Below are 14,154 nucleotides of genomic sequence, written 5' to 3' on the forward strand. Positions count from 1 at the left end.
AGGTCGGGTATGAAAAACTGCAAAACGTGACTCTGTGCAGTAGGGTGCTCTTCTAAACTTGGAGTTGAGGCACTGTTGGGGTAGAGTCGGAGGACTTTTTACTCTGCACTTGACTTTGCTTTACCTGGCCTACTTAATGCTGACACTGGGTTCCTGAAATGGAAAATGTTCCATTCTTCTACACTAAGATGCCTCACTTTGATGAGCACAAAACTCTCAGGAAAATAAACAGATCACACATAGTTTATTGACAGAGATATAAATGCTGACCAGGACAGGAGGAGCAGGCTCGATGGGCCAAATGGCCTATTCTTGTTCCAAGCTTTCTTCTCATCTCTTAAATATTTTTCTTATCTTCCTTCCGTGCCATTTATTTCTCCCTTTATCTCTTTCCCAATGCCACTACTTGCTGCATTCTCTTAACTAGGGAAACTCTCATGGGAACTAGACTTGCCGATAGTTATAGATGCTGTGTATATTGATGGGTGATGGATTAGCACCGGCTGTTTAACTAGCAGTTATTGAAAGCATTGTACAATCTGCAGGCTCTATAGACCAATGAAAGCCATCATATAAATGTTGGGTCACCATGGTGTTGCTCAGTATGATTTACATTGTCAAATAGGTGCACAGTCCAGTCTTCTTTCACTACTGTTTGTGCATTTCTGTTTTCTTCAGTTCCTGCTCCTGTTAATCCCCTACAAAACCATACATCTAAAAGAATCCATCCATTGTTATGCCTTGCTCCAGGAAAAAATCTCTGCATCAGATAAGGGGAGACAGTGCACGAGTCATGTTTCTTTGGCAACAAGATGCCAGACAGATTCATGAGGCATTGCTGTTAGCATTGGAGTCTCCCGTAGGTGCTGACTATCTTGTTTAATTTTTGGCAACAGGAAATTCCCAGGAAGCCAAAATAGAGCTGGAATATCAGATATTTTGAAAATTGAGCCATGTAAATACGTCATGGTTCAGAGTTCTTTACATCATCTGAAACTAATGTTTGATTATAACTACAAAGTATTTTTATAAATATAAATTAGTTTTAGTACTGTGGTTTCAAAGAACAATGGATCAGTATCTTGTCCCTCTTGTATGTTTTAGATAGAAAAGAAAGACTTGCATTTATATAGCACCTCTCAACCTCAGGACATCCCAAAGCTCTTTACAGCCAATGACGTACTTTTGAATTGTAGTCACGATTGTATTGTAGGAAACGCAGCAGCCAATTAGTGCACAACATGGTCCCACAAACAGCAATGAGACAATGACCAGATAATCTGTTTTAGTGGTGTTGGTTGAGGGATAAATATTGGCCAAGAGAACCCTCCTGCTCTTATTTCAATAGTGGCATAGGATATTTTACATCTACCTGAGAGGGCAGACGGGGCCTCGATTTAAGGTCTCACCTGAAATGCATAGAAACAACAAAAATCAAAGGGTACATTTTGCAAGGCCCCAGTTTGTCAGCAGGGCTGGATACGCAGCTGGTGCATATTGAAATTTCATGTCTGCTTTTCCTGTGATTGCCCATCCATTAAAATCAATGGGCAAACAATCGCAGGCAGAGTTCCTCCGAATTTCTGATCGGCGCCAACTTTGTGCGAGGCCCTGCCGACAATGCAGGGCCCCACAAGATCAGGGCCCAGGTGTATTTAAGAGAACTGAACTATACCAGACAAGCTACCACAGTGGCACATTTAACATTGTGTTCCACTGGTCTAAACCTGAAACAAAAATTGCATGCATGATAGGAAGACATTTTCAGGCCTGTAATTATAATCATCTGATTCCGGTTTAATGGTTATCCAAAGAGACTAACGTGATAAGAATTTTTACAGAGCGCTGGTGTCAATAAGGAATGGCTTGCAGTGAGTTTGAGGTTTTAAAAGGTACTATATCATCAGGAATTTCTGTAAGTATTCAGACAATGCTGGCAACTTGGATCACCAAAGATAATAGTGCAGCTGAAACTCCTAGCATATGTGGGAGTGTATCCAATTGAAGAAATGTATATGAAGTCACAGTATTCATTTCTATTGGCTCACACAAATTTTAATTTTTAAGGTTTAATGCACTTCCCTTTATCTCCCTGGTGCATGATACGCATTCTTGCTATTTCTTTTTCAAATAAGAAAATGGCTTAACCCTACAGTGCTACACTTTTTGCTGCCACTTCTTCACTGCACAGTAGTAATGGATAAGGATCAGAATATATACTTGTCTCATTGAGAAACATTTGCACTCTTCACTCAATCTCAGTCTACAATAGAAACTGTGCCATTACACAAAGCCTTCAGCTGTCCCTATATAGAGCAGCTCTCCCAGCTAAGTAATTTCTATGCATACTCAACCTATGGCACCCCTGTGTTCTTTCCATTAATGTGTCCGCTTGGAGATAGTGAGGTCACCGCCAGCCAATTGCAGGAGGTAAAGCATTGCGACCTAAAGCCTGAAGGCACTGGGTTTCTATCTGTGCTTGCATGTTATTCACATTAGGATGAGTATTTAGGGACTAGATAGCAAATCTGAAGACGAGCGTGAGAATTTAAAATTTGCGGCATTGTGTGCGGGGGAGCCAATGTAGGTCAGCAAGGACAAGGTTGATGGGTGAACAGGACTTGCTGAGGGATAGGATTTGGACAGCAGAGTTTAACATGTGCTAAAGTACCGTGAGTACGGTAGTGCCGTGGCTATATTACTAGGCATGTAATCCAGAGGCCTTGACTAGTAATCCAGTGAACGTGAGTTGAAATCCCACCATGGCAGTTTGAAAATTTGAATTCAGTTTAAAACAAAATCTGGAAATAAAAAAAATTGGTATCAGTAAAATTGACCATGAAGATTGTTGTAAAAACCCAACTGGTTCACTGATGTCCCTTAGGGAAGGAAGCCTGCCGTCCTGACTTGGTCTGATCCAGTCCAATGCCAACATGGTTGACTCTTAGCTGTCCTCTAAAGTGGTCTAGCAAACCACTTAGCTGTATCAAACTGCTAGAAGCCCACCACCATATTCCGAAAATGAAAAAAAAGTGGCCAGAACACCATTGGAACAGTCGTGTTTGGAGCTGACAAAAACAGAGTTTCAGCAACAGGGGATTGCAAGGGAGTACAAGAGTAAGGAAGTCTTGCAGTTGTACCGGGATTTAGTGAGACCTCACCTGGAGTACTGCGTACAGTTTTGGTCTCCTTATCTAAGGAAGGATATACTTGTCTTGGAGGCGGTACAACGAAAGTTCACTAGATTAATTCCTGGGATGAGAGGGTTGGCCTATGAGGATAGGTTGAGTAGAATGGGCCTATTCTCTCTGGAGTTTAGAAGAATGAGAGGTGATCTCATTGAAACATATAAGATATAAGAGAGGGCTTGACAGGGTAGACGCTGAGAGGTTGCTTCCCCTGGCTAGAGAACCTAGAACTAGGGGGCATAGTTGCAGGATAAGGGGCTGGCCATTCAAGACTGAGATGAGGAGGAATTTCTTCATGCAAACAGTTGTGAATCTTTGGAATTCTCTACACCAGAGGGCTGTGGATGCGGAGTCATTGAATATATTCAAGGCTGAGATGGATAGATTTTTAGACTCTAGGGGAATCAAGGGATATGGGGATCGGGCGAGAAAGTGGAATTGAGGTTGAAGATTAGCCATGATCTGATTGAAAGGCAGAGCAGGCTCGAGGGGCCATGTGGCCTACTCCTGCTCCTATTTCTTGTGTTCTTATGTTCTAACAGATGGGCTCAGGTAGCAGCAGAGGTGGGTGATGTTAAGGAGGTGGAAGTAGGCGGTCCCCGTGAAGAGAGCATATCAGGGTCAAGTAGGATGCCAAGGCTGAGAACAACCTAGTTGTGGGCCTTCTGGAGTTTGGGTTTAAGACACATTTTTGAGGCAGTACCAAGTCAGCTTTACTCAGCTATTAAGTTGTACAATGCAGAATCTGAAACAGCATGATGCTGACATGCTAGTTAAATGTTCCATTACCCAGCACAACCATTCGGTCACCTTTATAAGCAACAAAAACGCACAATACTCAGAAAAATGTTAACTGGACTTTTGTTCTAATAGACTTTTCATAAACAGCTGAGAGTATGTTTTATATACATATCTGAGGCAAGGCAGCCAAGTGAGAAACACAGCGCGAGATTGCAGTTTGTTGTCCAAGTGCATACCTGTCTGAGGCAACACGATTCTTTTCCTTTTGAAGTGCAGGGTCGACCCACATAACAAGCACAGACTGTGGACTCATAACTCGAACAGTTATGTCTCTGGGCTCGTTCAACTCATTAGTCTCTAAAACAACAACACAGGTGATCACCCAAAAACAGTCACCATTGTATCAAAAGTATTTAAAGCATTTGTGAAGATGCAGTCAGAAATGCAACATGTGAAAAGTAAATTAAGTATTAAAGTCATAAGAAAATTCCATTACCGCAAATTACTAGGGAATACTTTCGGAGCCTCCAGGCATGGAGTCTCAGTCGACAAGAGCGTGGATTCGAGAAGCAGGCATGGAAGGCAACACGCCCGAGGAGCAGCACTCTGGATTTTCCGCTTATTAAAATTAATGACTGGAAAATCGGGAGCAGTGCAAATCACCTATGCTGACCGTTGCACCAGATTCTCCAATCATGCACTCATCGAGTAAGCATTTACACTGGAAGTGGTGTCTCTGAAACTATATCCTTTGAGCTGCACTAATGTCACACTATTATTAAGGCATAACTGTAAAATTCTGCAATCGCACTATTTATATAATTTTTAAACCATTTTTAAACAGCAGTGCCACATGCAAGTGAGTATAGAAATAGGAGAATAGGGCAGATGAATGAGTGGCTGGCGACATGGTGCAAGAGGGAGGGTTTTGGATTCCTGGGGCATTGGGACCAGTTCTGGGGGAAGTGGGACCTGTACAGGCCGGACCGGTTGCACCTCAACAGAGCCGGGACCAATGTCTTCGCGGGGAGGTTCACTAGTTCTGTGGGGGAGGGTTTAAACTAATTTGGCAGGGGATTGCATACCAGGATGCAGCATTGGAAAGGAGAAACAAGGTGCACAAAGGATTGGGAGAGACAGATAGCACTAGAGTAAGAAATAGTGCGGTATTAGATGGGATCAGACTAAGAGAGAATATAAGAAGGTCTGAGATAGGTTTACAGTGCATGTGTGTAAACGCACGAAGCGTGTTAAACAAGTTTGGTGAGCTACAGGCGCAATTAGCCACATGGGAATATGATGTTGTGGCGATAGCGGAGACCAGGCTCAAAAAAGGGCAGGATTGGGTACTAAATATTCCTGGATACAAGGTGTTCAGGAAAGATAGGGTGGGGGGGGGGGGGGGGGGGGTGGTGGCAGTGTTGATTTTTTAAAAATTATTCGTTCATGGGATGTGGGCGTCGCTGGCAAGGCCAGCATTTACTGCCCATCCCTAATTGCCCTCGAGAAGGTGATGGTGAGCCGCCTTCTTGAACCGCTGCAGTCCGTGTAGTGAAGGTTCTCCCACAGTGCTGTTAGGTAGGGAGTTCCATGATTTTGACCCAGCGATGATGAAGGAACAGCGATATATTTCCAAGTCAGGATGGTGTGAGACTTGGAGGGGAATGTACAAGGTGTTGTTCCCATGTGCCTGCTGCTCTTGTCCTTCTAGGTGGTAGAGGTCGCGGGTCTGGGAGGTGCTGTCGAAGAAGCCTTGGCGAGTTGCTGCAGGTACACAATGCTGCCACTGTGCACCGGTGGCGAAGGGAGTGAATGTTTAGGGTGGTGGATGGGGTGCCAATCAAGTGGGCTGCTTTGTCCTGGATGGTGTCGAGCTTCTTGAGTGTTGTTGGAGCTGCACTCATCCAGACAAATGGAGAGCATTCCATCGCACTCCTGACTTGTGTCTTGTAGATGGTGGAAAGGCTTTGGGGAGTCACTCGCTGCAGAATACCCAGCCTCTGACGTGCTCATATAGCCACAGTATTTATGTCCAGTTAAGTTTCTGGTCAATGGTGACCTCCAGGATGTTGATGGTGGGGGATTCGGCGATGGTAATGCCGTTGAATGTCATGGGGAGATGGTTAGACTCTCTCTTGTTAGAGATGGTCATTGCCTGGCACTTGTCTGGAGCGAATGTTACTTGCCACTTATCAGCCCAAGCCTGGATCTTGTCCAGGTCTTGCTGCATGCGGGCTCGGACTGCTTCTGAGGGGTTGCGTATGGAACTGAACAATGTGCAATCATCAGCGAACATCCCCATTTCTGGCCTTATGATGGAGGGAAGGTCATTGATGAAGTAGCTGAAGATGGTTGGGCCTAGGACACTGCCCTGAGGAACTCCTGCAGCAATGTCCTGGGGCAGGAGAATATTGCAGTGCTGGAGAGAATGCCCTGGAGGGGTCAAGGGCAGAATCTATTTGGTTAGAGTTAAGAAACAATAGAGGTGCTATTACACTACTGGGGGTATTTTATGGGCCAGCAACTAGTGGGACCGATAGAGGAGCAAATTTGCAGGGAAATTGAAGATATGTGCAAGAAACATGGAGTAGTGATAATGGGGGACTTCAACTATACTATTATAGGCTGAACAGTAATAGTGTAAGGGGCAAAGAGGGGGAGGAATTTTTGAAGTGTGTTCAGGAAAACTTCCTTAACCAGTACATTTCTGGTCCAACGAGGAATGAGGCATTGCTGGATCTGGTTCTGGGAAATGAAGTGGGGGAACATTTAGGGAACAGCGATCATAGTATCATAAGGTTTGGATTAGCTATGGAAAAGGATAGGGACCACTCTAAAGTAAAAATACTCAATTGGAGCAGATCCAATTTCAATGGGATGAGAACAGATCTGGCCCGGGTAAATTGGAATCAAAGATTGGCAGGCAAAACTGTAATTGAACAATGGGCGGCCTTTAAAGAGGAGATGGTTCGGGTACAGTCTCGATACATTCCCATGAGGGAGAAAGGTAGGGCAACGAAAACCAGAACTCACTAGATGACAAAAGAGATAGAGAGTAAGATGAAGCAGAAAAAAGGAGCGTATGACAGATGTCAGGCTGATAACACAAGTGAGAACCAGGCTAAATACAGAAAGTTGAGAGGGGAAGCGAAAAAGGAAAGAGGGGCAAAGAGAATAGACTGGCAGTTAACATAAAAGGGAATCCAAAAGTCTTCTATAGGCACGTAAACAGTAAATGGGTAGTAAGAGGAAGGGTGGGACCAATCAGGGACCAAAAAGGAGATCTACGTTTGGAAGCAGAGGGCATGGCTGCAGTACTAAATGAGTACTTTGCATCTGTCTTTACCAAGGAAGAAGATGCTTCCAAAGTCACAGTAAAAGACGAGGTAGATGAGATACTGGATGGGCTAAAAATTGATAAAGGGGAGGTACTAGAAAGGCTAGCTGTACTTGAAGTAGGTAAGTCACTCGGTCCAGATGGGATGCATCCTATGTCGCTGAGGGAAGTAAGGTACTGGTCATAATCTTCCAAACATCCAGAGGACTGGAGAACTGCAAATGTTACACCCTTTTTTGAACAAGGGTGTAAGGGTAAACACCTAACAACTACAGGCTAGTCAGTTTAACCTCGGTAGTGGGGAAATTTCTCGAAACGATAATCCGGGACAAAATCAACATTCACTTGGACAAGTGTGGATGAATTAAGGAATGTCAGCACGGATTTATTAAAGGCAAATCGTGTTTAACCAACTTGATTGAGTTTTTGATGAGGTAACAGAGAGGGTTGATGAGGGCAATGTGGTTGATGTGGTGTATATGGACTTCCAAAAGGCGTTTGATAATGTGCCGCATAATAGGCTTATCATCAAAGTTGAAGCCCATGGAATAAAAGGGGCAGTGGCAGCATGGATATGAAACTGGCTCAGTAATAGGAAACAGAGAGTAGTGGTGAACTGCTGCTTTTCGGACTGGTGGGAGGTATTCAATGGTGTTCCCCAGGGGTCGGTACTAGGTCCATTGCTTTTCTTGATATATGTTATTGACCTCGACTTGGGTGTACAGGGCACAATTTCAAAATTTGAAGATGACACAAAACTTGGAAGAGTAGTGAACAGTGAGGAGGATAGTTATAGACATCAAGAGGACATAGACAGGCTGGTGGAATGGGGGGACACGTGGCAGATGAAATTGAACGCAGAAAAGTGTGAAATGATGCATTTCGGTAGGAAGAATCATTGCAAGGTTACAGCCATTCGGCCCATCGAGTCTGCGCCGGCTCTATGCAAGAGCTAGACCCACTCCCCTGCCCTTTCCCCGTAGTCCTGAAAATTTTTTCCTTTCAAGTTTTTATCCAGCTCCCTTTTGAAGGCCATGATTAAATCTGGCTTCACCAACCCCTCAGGCAGTGCATTCCAGATCCTAACCACTCGCTGTGTAAAAAAAGGTACAATTCTGAAAGCATACGGGATCCTGAGCATTGTAAATAAAGGCTGAGTACAAAAGCAAGGAAGTTATGATCAACCCTTATAAAACACTGGTTTGGCCATAACTGGAGTATGGTGTCCAACTGTGGGCACCGCACTTTAGGAAGGATGTGATGGGCTTAAAGAGGGTGCAGAAGAGATTTACTAGAATGGTTCCAGGGATGAAGGACCTCAGTTATATGGATAGACTGGAGAAGCTGGGGTTGTTCTCCTTAGAGCAGAGAAGGTTGAGAGGAGATTTGATAGACGTATTTAAAATCATGACAGGTTTAGACAGAGTAGATAGAGAGAAACTGTTCCCTGGCGGAAGGGTCAAGAACCAGAGGACATAGATTTAAGGTGATTGGCAAAAGAATCAAAGGTGACATGAGAAAAAACTTTTTTTTTACACAGCGAATGGTTATGATCTGGAATGCACTGCCTGAAAAGGGTGTTGGAGGCAAATTCAATCGTGGCTTTCAAAAGGGAATCGGATAAGTACGTGAAGGGAAAAAATTTGCAGGGCACGGGAGTGGGGCTAACTGGATTGCTCTTGCAGAGAGCTGGCACGGACTTGACGGGCCAAATGGCTTCCTTCTGTGCTGTAATCGTTCTATGATTCTAGTTTGGAGTTTTGCCATTTCAACAAGTAAGCAATACATCAGCATGGAGGCTACAATATGTGAGCAGAAACAGTTTTCAAAACTAAAACAATCACTCTGACCTCTCTACTGTTCCAATGAAGCTCAACGCAAGCTCGATGAACAGCACCTCATCTTTCGATTAGGCACTTTAGAACCTTCCAGCCTTAACATTGAGTTGAGCAACTTCAGATCATAACCACTGCTCCTATTTTTTCCAGACAGTAGGTGCTGGTATTAGTTCTGATGTTGCCATTTACACCTCCTCTGGACCCACCTTCTCTTTCCTTGTTATCCCATCACCACGCCGCTTTTGCCTTGCACCATCATCATCTTTTGCCATTTAACCATCCCTGCCCTCCACCCTATCAAGGACCTTCCTTTTAGTTCTTTCCTTCCCCCCTCCCCCATTTTTCCTGGTAGTGTACTTGCTTATAAACTGTTAAAATTTCTAATTTCTTCCAGTTCTGATGACAGGTCATCAACCTGAAACATTAACTTTGTTTCTCTCTCCTCAGGTTCTGCCTGACCTGCTGAGCGTTTCTAGCATCGGTAGTATTTTGCTTTTGTTATAAAGTAACAGTACTGAATGTGCTTAAGCATTTGCCTCTAGCAAGCTTTGAGTTGAGCTCCACATGTCAAGAAGCTGTTTCAGGAATTCGATTGGTAAGCAAATTCCCCATATCCAATCCTGCCATTTGAAATGTTTGCAGTGAAAACTTACCCAATGTGCTAGAGACCGTTATAAACCGTCCGATTACAGACGACCGTAAACTTGGCCAGATTTGATCAGTCATGCCAGATTGATGAAAGGCAAATCAGTGACCTCAAAAAGTGGTCAGAATTATTTAGAGTGCTTATATCAAAGAACCAAAAAGGTCAAATTCAATTCCATACCATGATGGTCTACTACATGCCAGTGCCTTTCACTTTCACTTTTAATAGAAAAGTGTTATTTTAATTTGTGTTGAAATTGCCATACCAAGAGCTAGATTTAGCAGCTGGCAGGTAGTAAGGCATGCTGCTGCAGCAATCTTCCTCTACTAGATATAGGCCTTTTAAAAAAAAAATCTTTCCGCTGGTAGCATGATGCCATTTTACAAGCTGAGGAAAAGGGTAGTGGAGGCTCAAGCAGTCCAGACGTAGCAACAACATAGCAATGGTTTTATAAACCCTTCTTTGCCACTCCTTCCTCCTAACATTAGGTGGTGCGGCAGGAGGTGGAGTTGGAATTCTGCAGACCTGCCTCAGTTAGTCTGTTCTATCCGATGGATGGATAACAAGAGTGCACAGCAATTTGCTACAAATTCAAATGATAACAATTTTACTTACAAGAAAATTCCAGACTAATCTAAAACTGTTTGAATGAAGGAACTAATTTGAAATCTGTTTCTATGAGAAAGCCCAGATGTCAGAAAAGGCACAATTATTATTTATCAATATATTTATGACCAATTTTGTGAAGAAGAATATCACAATTAGAGCTACGTATTTACATCTAATATATAACCCCTCTGGAGAAGTGTGAAGCTCCTGCTACTACTTTATGCACAGACCCAACAAGTTTTCCAGTTACAATGCCAGCCAAACTCACCTGGGACTTTGCGTTTTGTTGGAGCTGCTCTGTAAACAGGTGCCCTCTGCCCTCGGGCATTCCTTGCCCGCGAAGATATACCATACATTGATACAGGAACTGTGGAAGACAAGCACAAGAGTGTAAGAAAGAACTCCATGGCAAAGCAATCATTTCACTCATTAATGTCTTGTGAAGTATGACAGGTTCACATTGTAGTATCATAGTCGGTACAGCCCAGGAGGACATTTGGCCCATCGTGCCTGTGCCGGATCTTTGAAAGAGCTATCCAATTAGTCCTGTTCCCCTGATCTTTCCCAATAGCCATGTAAATTTTTCCCTTCAAGTATTTATCCAATTCTCTTTTGAAAGTTACTATTGAATCTGCTTCCACTACCCTTTTTCAGGCAGTGCATTCCAGATCATTACAACTCGCTGTGGAAAAAAATGTTTCCTCATGGCTCTTTTGCCGATCGCCTTAAATCTGTGTCTTCTGGTTACCGCCCTTCTGCCACAGGAAACAGTTTCTCCTTATTTACTCTGTCAAAACCGTTCATGATCTTGGACACCTCTATCAAATCTCCCCTTAACCTTCCCTGTTCCAAGTAAAACAACTACAGTTTCTCCAGTCTCTCTACTTAACTGAAGTCCCTCATCCCTGGCACCATTCTAATAAATCTCTTCTCCATCCTCTCTAAGGCCTTGAAATCCTTCCTAAAGTGTGATGTTCATAATTGAACACAATACTCCAGCTGAGGCCTAACCAGTGTTTGATAAAGGTTTAGCATAACTTCCTTGCTTTTATATTCTACATCTCTATTTATAAAGCCAAGGATCCCATATGCTTTTTAAAAAATATATAAACAGCCTTCTCAACTTGTCCTGCCACATTCAAAGGCTTGTGTACGTACACCCCCAGGTCTCTCTGTTCCTGCACCCCAATTAAAATTGTACCATTTAGTTTATATTGCCTCTCCTCATTCTTCCCACCAAAATGCATCACTTCACACTTCTCTGCATTAAATTTCACCTGCCATGTGTCTGCCCATTTCACCAATCTGTCTATGTCCTCCTGAAGTCTGTTACTATTCTCCACATTATTTACTACATTTGAGTTTAGTGCCATCTGCAAACTTTGAAATTATACCCTCTATATCCAAATCCAGGTCAGTAATATATCAAAAAGAGCAGTGGTCCTAATACTGACCTCTGGGGAACACCACTGTATACTTCCCTCCAGTTTGAAAAACAACCGTTCAGCACTACTCTCTGCTTTCTGTCCCCTAGCCAATTATGTATTCACGCTGCCACTGACCCTTTAATCCCTTGGGCTTTAATTTTGCTGACAAATCTATTATATGGTACTTTATCAAATGCCTTTTGAAAGTCCATATAACACAACATCAACCACACTACACTTATCAACCCTCTCTGTTACCTCATCAAAGAACTCAATCAAGTTAGTCAAACATGATTTTCCTTTAATAAATCGATGCTGACTTTCATTTATTAGTTCATACTTTTCCAAGTGCCAAATAATTTTGTCCCGGATTATTGTCTCTAAAAGTTTCCCCACCACCGATGTTAGGCTGTATGGCCTGTAATCGGCAGGTTTATCCTCCTCCCCTTTTTTGAACAGGGGTGTAAAATTTGCAATCCTCCAGTCCTCCGGCACCATCGCCATATAAGAACATAAGAAATAGGAGCGGAAGTAGGCCATACGGACCCTCGAACCTGCTCCGCCATTCAATAAGATCATAGCTAATCATCTACCTCAACTCCACTTTCCTGCGCTATCCCCATATCTAAGGAGGATTGGAAGATTGTGGCCAGAGCCTCTGCAATTTCTATCCTTACATCCCTCAGTAACCTAGAATGCATCCCATCTGGGCCAGGTGACTTTTATACTTTGAGTACTGCCACTCTTTTGAGTATCGCCTCTTTATCTATTTTTATTCTATCCAATATCGCTACTAGCTCCTCCATTACTGCTACAATGGCAGCATCCTCTTCTCTAGTGAAGACCGATGCAAAGTATTCATTTAGTACCTCAGCCATGCCTTCTGCCTCCACAAGAAGATCTTTTTTGTCCCTAATAGGTTCCCACTGAGAAACAACTTTCAAAACAGTCATTTATTACTGTGTGCATATACTTTAGCCAGTTTTACAGCCTTACTGTTGAATTTCTGCTCCAAAGTGTAAAATTAAATTGTCTCAGCTATTGAAGGAATTCTGTAAAATCTTCAAAGCAATTTCAATATTGCATGGGTTAGTGCAGTAGAAAGGTGACCCACCAATTTTTTGTATTTCATGTCTCCTTTGTTCTTTTGGATGTGGTGCATGCTTCATTCTCCTGTCCTGAGGCCCATAGCCAAGCAGATAACTTCTAGCTTGAGAGTTACTAGATGATCTTAACCGAAGTGAAACCTTATCGTCAGAAAATCTGACTCGTAGATGCTGAGGTCTCTTTGACACCCTCCTCTCTTTAAAAAAAAGAATGACATTACTCAGTTCAATTGCCTTCTTATAAATATTAGTTGTTTCTAGTTAACAACTTGGATTTATATAGCACTTATAACATTGGAAAAAAGTCCCATGATGCTTCACAAAGATATAAGGAAAAAAATGGTCGCTAAGCCAATGAAGGAGATATTAGGAAGGGTGAAAGAGATGGGTTTTAAGGAAGGTCTCTAAAGGAGGAGAGGGAGTTGGAGAGGTGGAGGCATTTCGAAACAGAATTCCAGAGCATGAGGCCTAGGTGGCTGAAGGCACAGCTACCAATGATGGGGTGAAGGGACAAGGGGGGTGCACAAGAGATTACAGTCAGGAGCACAGACTGCGGGGAAGGTTGTAGGGCTGGAAAAGGTCACTGAGATAGGGCGAGACGACGCAATGACGGGATTTCAACATAAGGATGAGTTTTTAAATTTGAGGTTTTGGGGGACCACATGTCAATGTAGGCCAGCGAGGACAGGGGTAATGGGTGAGCAGGACTTCGTGTGGGATCGAATACAGGCAGCAGACTTTCAGATGACCTGAAATTTACAGAGGGTGGAGGATGGGACTCTAGACAGGAGAGCATTGAATAGTTGAGTCTGGAGGTGACAAAGGCATGGATGAAGATTGTAACAGGGAGATGGAATCTGTGGCAAGAGTTTGTGGTGAAGGCCAAAGATGATGGTTTCAGCCTCCCAAAAGTTCAGCTGGAGGAAACTGGGGCTTATCCAAGACTGGAACTCGGACAAGCAATCTCACAACACAAGAGGCAGTGCAAGGGTCAAGACAGATGACGGCGAGGTAGTGCTGGGTGTCATCAGCGTAGGTGTGTAAGCTGACTCCATGTCTTCAGATGATGTTACCAAGGGGCAGCATGTAAATGAGGAAGATTAGGGAGCCAAGGATAGATCCTTGGGGGACTATAGAGATAGCAATGCAGGGGCAGGATGAGATTGTACAGATACTCAGGCTATGAATGGATAGGTAAGAGTGGAATCAAGCGAGGAAAGTCTCTCAGAGCTGGACAGCGAAGAAGAAGTGTTGTCGACTGT

At 43.4% G+C, this 14,154-nt stretch overlaps 1 protein-coding gene across 2 annotated transcripts in view; it reads right to left on the reverse strand.

Moving 5' to 3' along the window:
- The window catches only part of fndc1 (fibronectin type III domain containing 1), a 331,091-nt gene that overhangs the window by 155,565 nt on the left and 161,372 nt on the right, over positions 1-14,154 (reverse strand). For both annotated transcript variants that reach the window (XR_010963686.1, XM_067989150.1), the window contains exons 6-8: positions 12,901-13,089; positions 10,628-10,726; positions 4,166-4,286 (exon numbers count right to left, since the gene is read on the reverse strand). Coding sequence is in view for 1 of the 2 variants with exons in the window: in XM_067989150.1 (XP_067845251.1) it covers positions 4,166-4,286; positions 10,628-10,726; positions 12,901-13,089 (409 nt within the window). In the remaining variant the exon portion in view is untranslated. The remainder of the gene's footprint in view (positions 1-4,165; positions 4,287-10,627; positions 10,727-12,900; positions 13,090-14,154) is intronic.

Source organism: Heptranchias perlo, chromosome 8, assembly GCF_035084215.1.
Source record: "Heptranchias perlo isolate sHepPer1 chromosome 8, sHepPer1.hap1, whole genome shotgun sequence".
Classification (NCBI taxonomy): Eukaryota; Metazoa; Chordata; class Chondrichthyes; order Hexanchiformes; family Hexanchidae; genus Heptranchias; species Heptranchias perlo.